We start from the raw sequence: 17,548 nt of genomic DNA on the forward strand, positions 1-17,548 counted from the left end.
ATTTATGTTGATTTTTTTTGTGAATATCTTGAACAGAGCACACTATACATAATTTTCTAGAATCTTTTGTGACTATTTGGATTTTGAAGGTATAAGAAAAGGGACGCAATATATTATATTTCAAAATCTAAGAAAGGGGGAGAAATTGTCGGAATAATGCAGTGTGATGGGCTGTGCGCTCTGAGCCAAACTGTGCAGTGGTGTGGATTGGCCCGACCAAAGCAAAATTTCCAGCCCAGCCCACTTGCCACGTCATTCTCACCCACTCCAATCCATCCAGCCGTAGACGAGCCGGCCCTGCTAGCTACACCAACAAGATGGTTGCGCTTCTCCGCTCACTCCCCCCCGCCGCCGCCGCCACGCTCCTCCTCGCCCCCGCCGCGCAGCTCACTAGTTCCGCAGTCGCCGCTAGTGCTGTCAGCGGTAGGCGGTGGAGAAGCGTGAGGACGAACGCCGGTGGGGGTTGGCTTTCCGGGTTGTTGGGAGGCAAGGGCGGCGGCGCGCCCACGGCGATGACGGTGACTCCGGGGACCGTGAAGGCCGGCGACCCCGTGCTGCATGAACCGGCACAGGAGGTGGCGCCAGGGGACGTACGGTCCGACAGGGTCCAGGGCATCATCGACCGGATGATCGACGTCATGCGCAAGGCCCCCGGCGTCGGCCTCGCCGCCCCGCAGATCGGCGTCCCGCTCAGGGTATGTCTAATTCTTTGCTTGTATTATATCATCAAGAGCATCCGTTAGTCACCAACATGGCTATCCTGTTACAAACATGATGATATTTCCGATGATTAATCATCGAATTACAGATTATTGTTCTCGAGGATACCCAAGAGTACATCAGTTATACATCCAAGAAGGACATAGAAGAGCAAGATCGCCGCCCTTTTGCTCTTCTTGTCGGTACATTTTGCCACATTGTGTAGCATTCACTGCCCATTAACCATTTGAAGTTTTCTCATCACTGTTGTGCTTTTCCTCGTCTTTCCTTGAACTCAGGTTATTATTAATCCCAAGCTTAAGAACACAAGTAAAAGAACTGCACTTTTCTTCGAGGGTTGTCTGAGGTACATATTGGAATGCTTCTTTCTGCATTGCCACAGGAAGTCCGTATATGAAGATACTGTGAATATAAAAGCTGCATTGAATTTTATTATGTGCTGATACTTGTTTTCCCTTGATGCCAGTGTTGATGGATATAGGGCTGTCGTGGAGCGACATCTAGACGTTGAAGTTTCAGGTTTGGACCATAATGGGAACCCCATTAAGGTACAGGCCTCAGGATGGCAAGCACGCATCCTACAACATGAATGTGACCATCTTGAAGGCACGCTGTATGTTGACAAGATGGTCCCAAGGACATTCAGAATTGTTGATAACTTGGATATGCCGCTTCCAATTGGATGTCCTCCACTCGGTGCAAGATAATGTGGATAGCTTGCAATCTTTCCTCATCAAATAGAGGTAATTGCCCTTTCCAGTTTTTTCTTAATTTTTTTCCGGTACAAAAATGCATTTTTGCTTCCCGTTTAACTGTTATCTTTGTTCAACTATCCAACCAACAGTAACATTTCTATCGAAATGTGAGAATCATTACTACATACCCCTCTGGTCCAAACTATAAGTGGGCATCTGCACGGTCTACAAGGTGATTTGACTAGATTTCTAAGAAAACAAGATACTTCATATAAAAAGGATTACACATTATGAAAGTATTTTCATGACGGATCTAACAACATCAGCCTTACCTTTCGCTATACATGATTTTTTTTCAAATCTATAAAGTTTGACTGACCGGAATAATCCTAAAAAGACTTATATTTTTGTTTGGAGGGAGTAGTTTATATGGAGGCCTTCTGGAACGAAACTCGAAATGTTGACATTTTGTTTGCTCAATTTTTCATCATCTTTGTGACATTCTTCAACTTCTAACTCTTGCCATTTGAACCTTGTACTCCTTAGTGGGGGTGGGGGGCAGCAGATATGATGAAGAACAATGAAATTATTGTAAACTATGGTTGCTACAGGGACTGGCTCTATATGATTTCTCCCCTTTGGTGCCATGGAATTTTAATATACTCTAAAAAACAAGCTACCAGAAGGAAGTAAGGAACCATATGATAGATTCAACATCATTGTGTTGTGTAGTTTATGGTTTCAGGACCAAATTGTACAGTGAAGACCCTCAAGGAATATTTTGGCCCCAAGAGCAAATAAAGACAATGATGGGTAGTTAGTAGTAGCACTAACTAAAACTACACTTCACAATGAGAAGAATTTTCTAGACAGAAATGATCTCATGAGACGTTGTAGCGCTCAAAATAAAATAATTTTTGATGTCGCTTGCAGGCATTTAGATGGCTCCATACAATCAGGGCAGCAGAGTGATTATTTTCCTTCAATCACTCTTACCAGGAAGGCTACAAAATTTGGACAACTGTTTCAGAGGCATTAATTTGCAGGTCATGATTATGAAAATGTAGAAGAGCTTTCAGATGATAAATGTAATCATGCATTATAACCAAAGCCATCAACATAACTTGCAAAATAACAGTTGTTCAAATCTGTGCTCTTGCTCTTGAGATTTTTATGCTTTACTGGATGCAAGAGAGAAATCAGTTGTGTAGTGTAATGCTATAGTTTAGAATCAAAGAAAGAGAAATATGAAGGTCCTGTGGAAGGAAATAAGACAAATAATACAGGGAACACAACTAATACAAATCAGACTAGTGTTCCTTGGCATAGGAGGCGTGGAATGATGGAGCAGAAAGAACACTGAAGCTGGTTGCAGTAGTTTAGCAATTGAGGTTTTCTTATCATAAATTCATGGTACCTCATGCAATGAGAAGTACAAAATGTTAGAAACAGAGAAAAATGTGATTTTTTTTTACTTTTAACTTATTAAGTGCCCACCTATAAGAGCTTCTATGGTTTCACCGTGTGTTTCGTTTGTAACAGATTACAAGAGACAAACTTGTTCATCGTTTATCATTTGCATCTTTCTTTTATTTAGGTTGTCCTGTGATATAAGGACTAATTGTGCAATAATTTGTTCGGGTTTGTCTCTGTTCCATTATCATTGAAGTATGATTGTAAAAATAGGTTGGACTGCATGAAATTGAGGACCATATATGGCTTGTGATAGAGAAAGGGTGTTAACCACTCATCATATTTAAACATTTCCAAATTGGGGACAAAGTTTCCAACCATTTCCTGGGGATAAGAAGCCTATCATGGACTGGCAGAAATCTCACAAAATTAGGTTCTAATTGAGCAAAATAGTGAGGTGGTTGAAGACTTGATGTTCCTTTTCTGTCAGAATGATTAAGGATTAGGATCCTTCAAATCTGGCCTTAATGGTGGAGCTAACCACCTATGCACTAGCTTTTCTCCATCATACAGGGCACCATCACCAGACCGCAGAACAAGGCAACCTGCACATGGTCTGCGGCTTTCTTTATATTTCTTCTCCTCTTCAAAGAAAAGAAAATTTTGTCCCTTGCCCCCACCCACTCATTGCAGAGTATCCAAATCCATAATCCATTGATTAATTAGTGCCTGGACTATAGGATTCCGCTTGCGTGTGCCATTCTCCACGCTGCTATATAGATGCTGTTGGGAAGGACCATACAGATCCAGAGCCAATAACCTGTTGAGTAGCAGAGGTATTAGCAGGCTTAGCAATGGCAGCCCGTCAAGGTAGCAGGACGACGAAGGCAGATAAGTGGCTGTTTGGTGGGAAGTGGAGGGGAACCTCGAAGGAGACAAGACATCCTGTTGTTCCTGAGGCTAAGCCTCCGAATCCTGCTGTCGTTCAGGATGAAGGCATCTGCCTTGAGAAGTCTAGAGTACATGTATCTGGTCTGGGGCAGAGAAAGAGCATTGATATTGCGCCCGGGAGGAGATCAATGCCGGAGATGGAGATCAACATGAAAGAAGTTGTTGGAGTGCTCGGGGTGAAGGTGATGGCCGCAGACATGCCGCCATTCATGCAGTTGCATGCCTTCCGGTGTGCTAAGCGATCCCATGATAGCTTGGACAAGTTCAGTTCAAGGCAGCTGGCCCATGATGTGAAGAAGGTAAGCTGTATGCTGATTGTGATCTTTGTCTTGCTTTGTCATCTGAAGAGCATCCATTGCTTTCTTTCTTTCCTTTGTCTTTCAGATTTGTCTTTAAGATGAGTTCTTTGTAAAATCAAACTTCACAAATTACCCAGTGAAGCTGTCTATAACAAGTTGCTAGTATTGAAATCAATATAATCATAATGTTTTCTGCACTTGGGCAGCATGAAACCTTATCTGCTTATACTTTTCGATCTTAACTTGTTGCTATTCCATTTACCTACCTTTGTTTCAGAGGACACTTATTATGAATCAGCATCTGATGCACTTTTGTTGATATCCAACAGGAGTTTGATAAAGTGTATGGGCCAACGTGGCACTGCATCGTTGGCACAAGCTACGGCTCCTTCGTGACACATTCCCGAGGCTGTTTCCTCTACTTCTCCATGGACAAAATCATCGTGATGCTGTTCAAGACCAAGATAAGGAAAGTGCTAGCATCCTGAGCTTCTGTAATGAGATGGCTTGCTTTTGTGCCCATCATGAAGGGCTTGGTCAGTCCAGCCCTATGATAACGACACTTGTAAAATATTGGTGCTTGGAGCTGAAGAGCTAACTTGAATTATTGTTGTTTGTGAGTGGCAACTTGCTAGTGAAAGGTGAACGTGGGGCCGTACCGCGGTGCCCTTGTTGTAGACTAAATTAACAGTTTGGAAGCAATGATGGGAGTGCTTGCTTCGGTGTAGAGTACTTTGCTGAGGGACAGTTCTGGCCTGCCAAGCTGCAACGATCCCGGTCAAGGTCACGTTGTAAGATTCCTGATCGGCAGATCTGTTTGCAATAGCCCATAGGGAGGGCCACTGTAAGGCACGGTTTGGTCATGTGTTGCCTGGAGCCAGAATCAAAATGTTTGCTTTTGGCATGCAACTGTTGTCTTAACACTTAACTACTATTCTACTTTCTTTCATACGAAATTCCAGATGGAACTTTCTTTTGTTTTTCATGCCATCATTCGGTGAATGCAGTTTTAGCTACCCTCACAAAATGGAAAATGGATTGGTGTTGTTTGTTCTGTTTTCACCTGCTCTACTAGTAGATGGACGAAGTTTAACTGATAGATGGAGGAAAATGGTTTACAGCAAACGTTAGATTTTTCGGTCACATGGTATAATTGGATTAAAGCCTTCACTATCGGGAAAATGTTGGTATTAAAGTTAACAACAAGATGGGTCCTTTTTTCCAAACAACGAAAGGCCTCAGGCAAGGTGATCTGCTGTCTCCCGTACTATTTGATACAGTGGCACACATGCTAGCGATAATCATTGCAAGGGCTAAAAATGAAGGACACGTAAAAAGGGTAGTTTCACATTTAGTAGAAGACGGGCTCTCAATTCTGCAATATGCAGATGATACGGTGATTTTTTTGACCATGATATTGAACAAGCAAAAAATATGAAGCTGATTTTATGTATGTTTGAACAATTATTTGGTCTTAAAATAAATTTCCATAAGAGTGAGATCTACTTTGGACAAGCATGAGAGCATAAGTCTACATACTCACTTTTGTTTGGTTGTAAACTAGGATCCTACCCATTTCATATTTGGGCATACCAATGCACTTTAGAAAACTGAGTGATAAGGATTGGAGGACAATTGAAGGTAGATTTGAAAAAAGACTTAGTGGATGGAAAGGGAAGATGCTCTCGGTTGGGGGACGATTAGTACTGATTAACTCTGTATTAACTAGCTTACCTATGTTCATGCTGTCATTTTTTGAGGTCCCGAAGGGAGATCTAAAAACATAGAGCACTTCAGGTCAAGGTTCTTTTGGCAGAACAACTAGCATAGGAAAAAATATAGACTAGCAAAATGAGACTTACTATGTCAACTGAAGGATCAGGGAGACCTGGGAATAATGAACTTAGAGACTAAAACAGATGTCTACTAAGTAAGTGGATGTTTAAACTTTGTAATGAGGAGGGATTTTGGCATGATTTACTGAGGAATAAATACCTTAGGAATAAACCACTAGGTCAGGTATATAAGAAACCGGGTGATTCGCTGTTTTGGATGGGTTTAATGGGCGTCAAGGAGGACTTTCTCAATTTGGAGCACTTTGAAGTTATGTCTAAGGCACAGACCAGATTTTGGAAGGACATATGATTAGGAAACAGGACATTAAAGTCTCAGTATCCTAACTTGTACCACATAGTGCGAAAGAAGCACGCTACAGTGGCTGATGTCTTCAGTGCTACACCACTAAATATTTCCTTCAAGAGATCACTGGTGGGGATTAAGCTACTAGAATGGCACAGTCTTGTGGGCAAAATTATACATATCAACCTAAGCGAAGGGGGAGATGCTTTTCATTGGTCCCTTCATAAAAATGGTTCATTCACCGTACGTTCTATGTATAAACACCTCGTCAGTAATGGGGTTAGAGTCACACAGGAAATTTGGCATATGAGAATACCTTAAAGATTAAGATCTTCATGTGGTATCTAAAAAATGGTGTTATATAACCTTGCTAGGAGAAATTGGCATGGGGACAAACATTGTAGCTTTTGTAGTTCAGTGGAGTCCATCAACCATCTTTTCTTCAAGTGTCATTATACCAAATTTATCTGGCGTGCCGTTCATATGGTATTTGGCTTATCTCCACCGATTAATATAAGTGATATGTTTAATCATTGGGCCAAACAAGGGGGACACAAGCCAAATCATTATTTATTGACGGGGAGTGCAACTTTTTGCTAGGCGATATGGTTGTCAAGAAATGATGTGGTTTTTGATAAATGTCGATCGAAAATTTTTTTGCACGTACTATTCAGGGGAACACATTGACTCCGTCTTTGGGCAAAGTTGCAGCAAAGTGAGAGCGACCCAGAATTCGTTGTTTCGGCATGCTGTTCTTTGGAAATGGCGGCACTGTGTTTCTTTAGTTCCGATGGATGGTCATTCAATTTAAGAATTGGTTTTTAAATGGTTTACATTGTGAAAAGTAATAGTGTGCTACGATGCGTAATAAATTTGAACTGAAGCTCCTCCTCGGAGTGGACTGAAGCCGGAATTACTATCCATTATTAAAAAAAAGATGCGTTGAGTTGCAATGTGATCCCAGATGGGTGGGTGTTTGCGAGGTTTGTGGCAGGTGACTGCGATGGAAGGTTTGTGGTGGTGATGACGAAGGCGGTGTTGTCACGCTGGGGCTGGGCAACATGGGGAAGACACTGCTAATGGGATCCTATCGTGACAGACTAGGGGAAATGGAGCAGATAATTTTGACGCCCGTGGTAGCAAATCATTTTACTTCATTCCGCCTAGCCGCCTAGGTAGTGGATAAATTGTTCACGACGGGCAAGTAGCAACCTATGTTTTTCTTCTTACCAAGTGAAGCGGCCGGCGAGACAACGAACAACACTGCAGAGAGATGCGACTGCTCGTCGGCACGGCGCGGCATCAACTTTAGGTGGGAGCGAAATGGGCAACGTGTAAGCACACGAATAGCTAAAACGCCATGATTGGGTTCGTGTGGAGCAAACTATAGCTAGGAAAGAGAGACGTGGACACGCGATTTTCTACGCATCTACATTTTCGGTCACCTGTTCTGAGTCTTCGGATCGAAAATTCAAAAAAAATCAACCATCAGATCGACCTCAAGCAGTCAAGCTCTACTGCCACCCCTCTTTTCTGAAGTCTGAACATTCTCTCTCCCTATTTATAATTCAAAGTGTTTTTTATTGCCAAAAAATGTGTTGTTAGAAAATGACATCTTTTTTTAGAAGTGTTAGAAAATGACATCTTTTTTTGAGAAGTGTTAGAAAATGACATCTACTAGTATTTTTTTTCTCCTTTTCCAGTGCATCACAGGCCTATATTGCTGCTCCTCTCCGGGCTTCCTTTTTCCGGCCCACAACAAACCTGGCTACCGGGCTTTTCCTTAGGCCCAGGGATCGAACATTCAACCTTTTGATCCATTAATTAATTAATCTAATCCGATCTGTCTAGCCCGTGTTATGTTGTTTAAGAAGCTTCGCTTGGCTCGTCACGACCATGGTTTTGTAACGCAAAAAAAGCAGCAGGAAGCCGGCTGTGCAGGCGAGCCATGGCGCCACCGACGAGGAGAGAGAGGGCGGCGGCGGCAGCGGCGAGGCCGAGCTCGTCGTCCCCGTCAGCAGCACCGGCGGGGCCGAGGGCGGTCGAGGTGCAGCGCCGGCGGGTGGGCGGCGGTTGGACGAGCCGCCGGATCTCCATCTACGCCTCCCGCGCCTACTTCCTCCTCCTCATCCTCCAGATCCCGCTCTTCAGGTCGGTATCGAATCGCTGGCACGTTCCTTCCTGTATGCTCCCCCAAGCAATAATCAACCAGATGCTTTGCTTTTCTCCACAAATCGTCCAGTTCTCATAGATTTCGGCGGCTCTGATCACCAAGCGTGCTTACGTTTTGGGACTAGATCCATTATTTACTCACTCACGATCAGTACTCGCGTTCTTACTATATGTGGGCATCGAGGGGGTTGAACGCAATTTGAGTGATTCCATGCCTTGATGTCGTCGTGTCGAACGCTTTTACTCACTCATTGCAGAGGTATTTTCTTCCCATGCCTTGTTGTGGTAAACCTTATTGATCAGTTATTTAAGTATTGGTGCTTAGCGTGATCAATTCCAGCCTTGGCTCCCACCTTTTTCATGTTAAAATATTGGCTGTGATCTCCAACAAGCTAAACTGAAAGGAATCATGCACTTAGCATGCAGTTCAAACAGGCCCTCCATGTAGTGCAACTGAACCTGACTAGATAAGCAAACTGCAGTTAGTATCAGGTGATTCCATACTGGCAGGAAGAAGAAAAAAAACGCTAGACCACATTAATCATGTTTGCGTAACAAAGAAAATTTTGAAAACACACATGTCAGCTACTAGTTGCAAAGGGCCATGGAAATGCATTGATGCAAAATTCAACATTTCATCAGGTTTTGTAGCACTTGGGATACTTGGGAGGCGACTCTGCCAGTGCATGTGATAGGCTGTCTGGATGTGTCCAGTAGAGCAAGTCCTTTCTTTTTCACACATTTCATAATCTAATTTCATTCTTTTACCACAACGGTAGGGCACCTAGTGCATTTCCTTTGAGCCCCTTCATAATACTGAACAGTAATGTTATCCATTTGCATTTTATTTTAGTCTTTGTTGGTTGGCCGACTAAAAGACTTAACTGTTTTGAGCAAGGACGTAATAAGTAGATTTTGCTTGCTTCTGCCATTTCAGGGTCCCTTGTAGAGCAGGCACATGCACAACACCAATTCAAGTCACCTCATCTCAGTTGGTCTCAAATGAGATATTCCCGCCAGCTGTTGTGAAGGCCATGCTCTACCCTGGAGCTATTGTGAGCAGCCTCACTAAAAGAATTGCATTTCCAAGGTGGAGTGACCTGTTTGACATTTACAACTTGACAGAAGCCAAAAATGCTTCTGCAGTAGTTGATCTCCAGCGTCTAGAGGTGCTTTTTCAATAACCAATCTACAAATCTTTCTGGAACAATGCCTGTATGATCTCTTTACATAACTGCCTCTCTTCTCAATCAGATACTTGCTGGGAGCTACTTCTGCGTTGCTGGAGCACTTGTTGGCATCATAAATCCTGGGAGGATGACTTTGTTTGGTACCCTTTTGGTTATCTGGGGTCTAGTGAAAGAAGCACTATTCGGGAAACCAGTGAACAGCGATCCAACACAATCAGCTTATGTCTACCCGACCATTTTGATTGCACTGATCTGTGCATTTATGTCCATAACCTACAATGTAAAGAAGACGGCAAAAAGTAGTCCTCCTGTTTCTATTGCGAAGCCACTGAAAAGTTCTGCCAAGTCAAAACTGAAGTAGACACTATTGTTGCAACTTCGATCCTTGTAACTCATTTCCACTTATTTATGTGCTAAAGACAGGTTTAAGGATAATTTAAGGATGTTTATGGTGTATTTCACTTTCAATACTGTAACATTTACTTTTCTCCCTTGCATTGATGATTCACATGGTCACTCCATCTGTAATGTTGACCAAAACCACATCTGTAATGTTGAACAAAAATAGGCAAATCTTTTTTTTTTTGCCCTGAATAGTTATGCTGTAGGCAGGAGTGTCTTTTACAATGTTGAGATACCTGGCATCAAGGCACCAATTTATTTCTCCTGTTGCAAGTTCCAGGAAGACATTTTTCCCATTTATTTTGCTTGGATTTTGGAAATACTAGGACTTATGGCGTGCCATGTATCCAGAATAACCAGTTAATTTTATGAGTGTGGCTAAACCCTCTCATACTTCTCATTACTTGCTTCGAAAACTAATCCCTGTGCTTTTTTTTTTTTTGGGGGGGGGGGGGGGGGGTAGCAAAACAAATGAATGACTTATTTTATTCAGCTCTTTAATGTGTTCAATCACATTGTAATAGTCTCTCTTCTCATAAGAATCTTGAAATTTCCTAATAGATTCTGTCTTGCTTCCATTGTTGTGTTTGGATTTTTCTTTTTTGAAGTTAAAAAAAAAATTAACTGCTACCTGGGAAACCATCAATCATACAGACTGAAGTGAGGAAACAAGGACACATGTAGTGGTTACACTTTGCCCAATTTACAAGGTGGTCCATCATTCCCAGCAATACTGCTGTCCTGGCATTTGTTTTGTTGTATTGTGCAAAGATGGCAAGGCTGCATAACTGCAAGTGGCTTGCCCTGTCTCTTGCTCTCTGTTGATGTCTGGCAGTGGCAGATGATGATAACACATGTGAGGAGATGAGCTGAGCCCCACTGTCATGTGAGTATTGTCCATATCTTGTATGCTTGCTTTCTTGCTTTTTCGCTAGTAAAAACTGAACCTGTAAATTTTTTTAACCTACCCCTTTTGACAGCTGAAGACTGATGCTGAATCTTCAGAAGTCAGCAATGCTAGGGAGATGGGAGTTGGTGTCTGCTATGAGCTGAAGAGATAACCTTCTATGTTTGAGATGTGAGGCAGTTTCCAAGTCACCAGTCACAATCTTCCGCAGTGCCTCCTTTTGGTTAGAGCCCTCCTCACAAAAGATAAAAACAAACGTATCTTCGTTCCAGTTCAATAATTGAGATTCCTCTCTGTCTGTTCCATCCTTTCTGCTGTTATAATTATTGTTATTGTTAGCCAGTATGAGTAATACATGTGCATTTGATGTTGTCCTTGTTTACTAGTAGCTAATAGCTGTTAAGATTTAAGCCCAGTAGCCCACGCACCCTTCCACCAAAAAAGTACATGTAGCTGCCACTATCCTCCCCTGTCTGCTGGGAAGAAGAGAGAGAGTCTCCCAATTCCAGCTCTGCCTCTCCAGTTACATCCGTTGCCAATCTTCCTACACACTAGACTGCTGGTGTTCAGAATTTGGAGGCTTCGACTGCCATGGTTCAGATATCTTTACAGAGGTAAGTTTCTCCTTTATACTTCTTGAAATTCAGCTTTGTGTTTACTGGTACTTAGTGTCTTCGTGTACCTAGAATGCCACAGCTGTTACACAATGATTCAAAACTGTTCCTGCAGGAGCGTAGCCATTTCTCCTCGTTGCTCCTTATCTGAATCGCTGCTTCGTGCGGGTGTTGCAAGAAGAAGATGGGCCTCTTGTAGATCCCAGTCTTCACGGTTTGCTTATAGTGCGAGACCATCTCCGATCGTTCTCAAGACCGACAGTGCAATTGATCCCTCCGAACCAAAGAATTTGGATGCGAGCTCCTCAGCTTCAAGAAGTGGACCTTACAGTGCAACTTGTCATCCATCAGGCACTGCTGGAGTAATGGGAGCATCTTCCACTTCCTCTCTCAGATTTTTAGAGAAATTTGTGTGTTGGAGTACCAGAGATGGAGAAGAGGCACCTCCATTCGTCATCTGCAATGATCCATTCATCAAGAAAGAGCTATTGTCATCTGGAAACCTGCTCACTTCTGACTCTAGTATTACTCTTGGGAAGTTAAGGCAGAAGAGGCTCTTCTTGGAGCAATCTGGAGCATGTTGCATTGTTATGCCATGCCAGTTCTTACATGCCTGGCATGATGAGATTTCACAGGGTTGCTCGGTTCCTTTCCTCCATATTGGTGATTGTGTTGCAAAGGAACTCAAAGCTGCAAACTTGAAACCTGTTGAGTATGGAAGCAATGTCCGTGTAGGAGTTCTAGCTACCAATGATACACTGGCCACAAAGTGCTACCTAGACAAGCTGGAGAGCCAGGTAAACCAGACTCCTTTTTTTTTAAAAAAAATCAATTGTTGTATGCTTAAGGACTACCTCTTTTTTTTCATTCTCAGTAATGTAGTGGTATCAATGTTGGCTTTCAATATAAGATGGGTTTAATCCTCTTTATGGAAGTGTTTATATATCTTGAAAAATGAAATAGCAGGACTTATATATTTTTTGGACCACTTTGTTCAGGCATTTTTAGTAGAAGCAAGGCCTTTCCTTTAAAGTTCGTATATGACAACACGACATCATGCATATGTATTTTCCACGAATAAAACAATTCCGTTCCTACGTCACTGATGGATCCAGATTTTTTTCAGTCACTTTGCATGATACCTACCTTTGTCTGAAAGCTCAGGTCACAAAAAAGATTTGACAACTACAGGTCTTACGGCCAGGTTGTCCATTCTTAATTTGCCAGTCCCATGATAACTTGTACAAGTGCCAATTTGTATCCTAGTGAGATGCCTTAAAATATTCTGTTTGATATTTTCTTTAACAGTACTCTACATTCATCACTTTGGGAGTGTATGATTAAACTGTTTCTTGTTTAAATTTCATCATCAGGGTTTTGAAGTGTTATGTCCAGATAAAGCTTCCATGGAGCACACGGTGTTACCATCAGTGGATGCATTTAGGAAGGGGGACATCGAAGGTGCAAGAAATCTACTGCGAGTGTCGCTCCAGGTTCTTCTTGTGAGAGCTGTCAATACGGTAATCCTTGCGTCTGATGACCTTGTAGGCATCTTGCCTGACGATGACCCTCTGCTCAAGAAATGTATAGACCCATTGGATGCCTTGGTCCGAGAGGCCATTCTATGCGCAAGAATACCTCGACCATGATATGCCTCAGGTTACTCTGGTTCTGGTATAGGTCCCCAATAGCAATAGTAGCTGCTTGCACATTGACTGCCTATGAGCACATTTGTAGATTTTAAGATAGAAAGGAGGACTCATCTCGTCATCATTGATGATTGAACAAATTATGCATTTTGATCTGTGGTATGCTTCTGCTTTGCAAGTTGCAACCAAGTCAACAGGGATGGTGGATGACTCCATCTGTGAGCCCAGATATGTGAAACATCTTGTGGCTTGGCTACTCCATGGAGAAGAATTCCAAGCAAGAATATAGGAACCAAAGAACTGATGTGATGTTTCTCGAGATCAGGTTGTTGATAGAAGTAGAACAAATGAAGACACCGTCGAATCTAAACTTCGCGCAGGGAGCACATTCTCCTTTCAGATAAGTTGCGAGTGTAACTGTCGCAATATTTCGCTTTGACGTCTGAAAGAGAAGGGGAGCAGCATCTTGATATGTTAAATTTCCATCATAGTTAGAAAGAATCTATCCTCAAATTTTGGTGAATGCTACTCCCTCCGTTCCAAATTACAAGTCATTCCAACTTTCTTGGTGAGTCAAATCATTTTATGTTTGACCAGAATTACATAGAGGATCACAAAGGTTTATGGCACTAAATAGATATACTATGAAAATATATTTAATAAAGAAACTAATGGTAATGTTAGTACTTTATTGTATAAACTTGATCAAACTTGAAATGTTTTGACTCTCCAAGAAAGTTGGAATGACTTATAATTTGGATAATTTGGAACGGAGGGAGTAGTTTACAAACAAATTGCGCAAGGCATTAATCCAGACAGAGCATCTTATCACAGCAGAATTACATGCCAGGACCTGGAAGACGCAGGCGAGCGTGTCCACTCCAAATTAATAAGAATCCCCATATTTTGGCGAATTCTGCAAGATGGCATCTGCGTCCGATCTTCCTCTATCGCAGCAGGATTACATGCCGGAACCTGCAAAAGTCTGTTGATCGGTGCGTTCATCAGGAGTTGCAACAGTGCATTGACCTAGGAAAGCAGGCGTGGGGCCCCTGGTCACCTGGTATTCCCTTGGAATCCACTGATTGGTGTGGAATGCAGAAGAGGGCATAGCTGAATGTTCTGAGACGGGGTTGGAATGGGATTGCAAAAGCGAGTGCATGATTAGCGAGCAGCGATACAGGCTGTCTGCAGGCCCTGCGCCAAACAAGTGGCTCCTGCCCTTTCTCCCAATGCAGGAAGAACCAGAGGGTCAGAGACAAAAAGGGGCAGGAAGCCACTGAAAGACACTGCACAGCGGCACCAATTGGCTCCCTTTGTTGAGGGTAAGGCAAGGCACTGAGGCTAAGACTGAACCACTCACTAAAACCCTTTTCTTTTATGCATACTGAACAATCTGCATGGTCATGCATTATGTGCTACATCTATATATTCTGATGCTTCCTGCTCCTGAAATCTCATCACCATCTCACACTTTTTCCATTTTTTACATATATATTTTCTCTTTTCATCTTCACAAAAGGCGGTGTTTCGGGTCGATGATTTGAAGGCGGAATCTGAGATGTGTAACCGGGTTGCAAATGCTAAGAGTTTGTGGCCATTGTTGCCTCAGCCTCGAACCTCGGTGGCGGGGGGTGCACACCAACTGTGCTATGCTCAGTTCCTCGTGGCCAACTGCGATAGGCTCAGTTCCTCCTCGTGGCATTCGATCACAACCCGCACACGTCTCAGCTGCGGGTTGTGATCCAAGCCCAAAGTGGCAACCATTCGCTGCATCTCGGCTAGCTTTGGGGGGGTTAAAGCAGCGCCATGATTGTCCCCGGAATCTTATCCTGCTGCGGCTAGTACAACTACATGCAATGGAAGAGACCGATGGCACCGTGAGGAAGACGTCGTCGTCACCTCCCCTGCGCCTGCCCCCCCAGCCGTTAATAGAATGCGGCATTCGGCTTTTGCATATGCTATAAACCGATTAGCGGAGAAGCAACGCATCTGTGTGTTTATGGATAGATTTTTTTTGTTTTGTTCGCATTGGCTGCCATCGGAATTGCGGTAAACAGTCAGGAGATTGGGAATCATCCATGTCAGGCTCCATTATTCGTCGATCAATCAGGATTTCTCTTTACTATAATTGCATGCAGAGTGGAACCGGCCGTCAAAAGTGCGTAGAGGAACTTAATTGTTAACTGTAAAAAGGGATGAGTCAAAAAGTTGGGGGGGACAGAACAAGGGAACTCGCATTTTTCCTTTCTTTAACCTCGGCTTTTATTGGAAATTAAAAAGGACGGGACAAAGTAAGACTGACTGTTGGCATCAGCCACACTCTTTCTTCTAATTACTTTTACATATCCTCCTCCTCCTTTTTAGCTTCGGTTGCTGCTCTTCCAAATGGCTAACCCTCCTCGAGTTGTCGAGGATTAGTTACATTCATTCAAAAGAAAAAAAAAAGAAGGGAAAAATGTCCTCGTGATCCGGCGGCGCGATCCTTGATGGTCATCAATTGATCTTCAATCTCGTACAGTTATTTTTTTTTGGTTTTATGCTTTTCTCTGTTGTGTAGTTGCCCGATCAACCTGAAAAAAGGATGAGGAAAAGGTAGGTTGGATTAGTTGAGAGCAATAGGACAGTCTGTCACTGTCATGTGTGTGTGTGTGTGTGTGTGTGTAATGCCATCAGTTGAATTGACATGAGCACAAGGGAGTGCCGCCAGTGCTTACCGTAGTATGATCTGGGCATATTGCACCTGAAGCACTCAGTTCGGTTGGCGTAGTTCTGCACGTTGCAGCCCAGTCTGCAGAGACGAAATCAAACAAGAAGCAGCATTAGCATTCAGCAAGCAAGTAAAAGGATTAATTGTAGACACACTTGACTACTTGAGCAACTGCTGGTACTCCTACTACTTCTAGTTTTAGAAAGAATGCAGAGCCGACACGACAAGAAATTCCATTTGGCGGCTCAGCATTCTTGTAGGCAGAATATTCCAGGGGACTTGAGTTGCAAATCTTTTTAGCACAAAAGGGCTCAATAATGAATATAAATCTTTATCTCTCCTCACGACATGATCTCCATTTAATATTTGTGCAAAGTAAGTAGGGGGGCTTCATGCATGCTGTTTAGCATTTTTAATCTGTTCCTTGCCAAATAAAGGTAGTAGTACTAGAATAACTAATTAGCTAAGTGACCCCACTGCTAGTTATTAAACTGCAAGCAAGTGCTGCTGCATGCATCATGCATGCAACTATGCTGCATTCCCGCCGAGCAGCACGGATTAGCAAGAATCATGGACGATAATTGTGTAAAGTATATATCTGCAGGTTCGTTCTAACCTTGGGCAGATCCAGTCGCCGGGCTTCATCCCGGCCTGGCCGGCGACGGTGAACCCCCACCCCTGCGCGACGGCGGCGGCCGCCTCGTTCTTGGCGGCGGAGCACTTGAAGCAGCTGCCCCGGGAGGCGTAGTTGTGGACGCCGCAGCGGCAGCAGTACCAGTCGCCGGGCTTGACGTCCCAGTCGCCGCCCAGCGCGGCGTAGTCCGTCCGCTCGCCGCCCAGCTTCGCCTCGCCGCAGCGCTGGCACGCCTCGCGCTTGCAGAAGTTCACGTACTGGCACGACCGGCAGCTCCAGTCGCCGGGCTTCCTGCTAGCAACCATGTTCATCTTCTCCATTTCGCCTTGCCTTTCTAGGCTCTGCTCTCTGTTCCTACCAAAAGAAGTGTATATCTACCAGAAAATCTCTCTAGCTACTCTTCAATTCTCTTGTATGTATCTGGCTACCTACGCGATCGGCGATCGATGCCGATCGGGATCAGAGCAAGAGCAAGCGGTCGAGCTAGCTGCAGCTGCTGGAATGCTGCTGAGCTCGCTTGCTCTGGGCGAGTGGCGATGGAAGGCTTGTTGCTTGGGTTGAAGAGGGAGGAGGCGCGCGCGGGCTTTTATATAGGGTTTGGTGTGCTGCTGGAGGAGGCGAGGCAAAGTTGGTGTGCGAGCTGAGTCGTCTGAGTGTGCGCTCTAGTCTGTCTGTCTGGCTCATCACATATCGCTTTTCAGTTATACTGTATCACTGTGCCATAACTGGGGAATCTCCACGATTGATGGGGACCTATGCGTTCTCAGCATGCACGAGATCGAGCTGGGCTAGATAGCTGTGGGGTGTGTCATGACTCATGAGGAACCAAATGCCACCTGCCTCCTCCAGTTCCCAACTTCATCAGGCAATGCAATGCCAATGCCTTTGCTAGCTTGTGAGATCGATATCTCGTCTTGCATTGGGACCAGGTGCATCCATGTCGCCATTGGTACTGATCACATTTTGACCTTTGAGTGGTGCGTCTTTGCTCAGTGCTCATGTCTAGTTTCAAGAGTACTACACTACCAGCATTTAACCTTTGTCTCTGAAGTT

The 17,548-nt window shown here is 43.7% G+C and overlaps 5 protein-coding genes across 6 annotated transcripts; 4 read left to right on the forward strand and 1 right to left on the reverse strand.

Annotated features, from left to right (window-relative positions):
• Positions 1 to 290: 290 nt before the first annotated feature.
• Positions 291 to 5,036, forward strand: LOC101771372 (peptide deformylase 1A, chloroplastic). Of its 2 annotated transcripts, none has more exons than XM_004968871.4 (5): positions 291 to 695; positions 809 to 898; positions 999 to 1,066; positions 1,187 to 1,463; positions 4,408 to 5,036. In XM_004968871.4, exons 1-4 carry the CDS (start codon positions 318 to 320, stop codon positions 1,425 to 1,427), a joined length of 777 nt encoding a protein of 258 aa, XP_004968928.1. In that variant the 5' UTR covers positions 291 to 317; the 3' UTR covers positions 1,428 to 1,463; positions 4,408 to 5,036. The 2 variants fall into 2 exon arrangements, with proteins under 2 accessions (XP_004968928.1, XP_004968927.1); XM_004968870.2 differs by lacking the exon at positions 4,408 to 5,036 and adding an exon at positions 2,349 to 3,007 and having other exon boundaries at positions 292 to 695.
• Positions 3,683 to 4,566, forward strand: LOC101756525. The gene is made up of 2 exons (XM_004971859.1): positions 3,683 to 4,078; positions 4,408 to 4,566. The coding sequence occupies exons 1-2, from the start codon at positions 3,683 to 3,685 to the stop codon at positions 4,564 to 4,566; spliced, it is 555 nt and encodes a 184-aa protein (XP_004971916.1).
• Positions 5,037 to 8,098: 3,062 nt separating the features above from the next.
• On the forward strand, positions 8,099 to 10,212 carry LOC101772570. Its single transcript, XM_004968872.3, has 3 exons — positions 8,099 to 8,368; positions 9,327 to 9,558; positions 9,644 to 10,212. Exons 1-3 carry the CDS (start codon positions 8,166 to 8,168, stop codon positions 9,938 to 9,940), a joined length of 732 nt encoding a protein of 243 aa, XP_004968929.1. The 5' UTR covers positions 8,099 to 8,165; the 3' UTR covers positions 9,941 to 10,212.
• A 517-nt stretch (positions 10,213 to 10,729) lies between these two features.
• LOC101772977 lies at positions 10,730 to 13,780 on the forward strand. The gene is made up of 4 exons (XM_004968873.3): positions 10,730 to 10,867; positions 10,962 to 11,502; positions 11,618 to 12,299; positions 12,876 to 13,780. The coding sequence occupies exons 2-4, from the start codon at positions 11,480 to 11,482 to the stop codon at positions 13,149 to 13,151; spliced, it is 981 nt and encodes a 326-aa protein (XP_004968930.1). The 5' UTR covers positions 10,730 to 10,867; positions 10,962 to 11,479; the 3' UTR covers positions 13,152 to 13,780.
• A 1,611-nt stretch (positions 13,781 to 15,391) lies between these two features.
• On the reverse strand, positions 15,392 to 17,115 carry LOC101773387 (zinc finger Ran-binding domain-containing protein 2). Its single transcript, XM_004968875.3, has 3 exons — positions 16,478 to 17,115; positions 15,869 to 15,942; positions 15,392 to 15,724 (listed from the first exon to the last, which is right to left on the reverse strand). The coding sequence occupies exons 1-3, from the start codon at positions 16,813 to 16,815 to the stop codon at positions 15,720 to 15,722; spliced, it is 417 nt and encodes a 138-aa protein (XP_004968932.1). The 5' UTR covers positions 16,816 to 17,115; the 3' UTR covers positions 15,392 to 15,719.
• Between the last annotated feature and the right edge of the window lie 433 nt (positions 17,116 to 17,548).

Source organism: Setaria italica, chromosome V (genome assembly GCF_000263155.2).
Source record: "Setaria italica strain Yugu1 chromosome V, Setaria_italica_v2.0, whole genome shotgun sequence".
NCBI classification, from domain to species: domain Eukaryota; kingdom Viridiplantae; phylum Streptophyta; class Magnoliopsida; order Poales; family Poaceae; genus Setaria; species Setaria italica.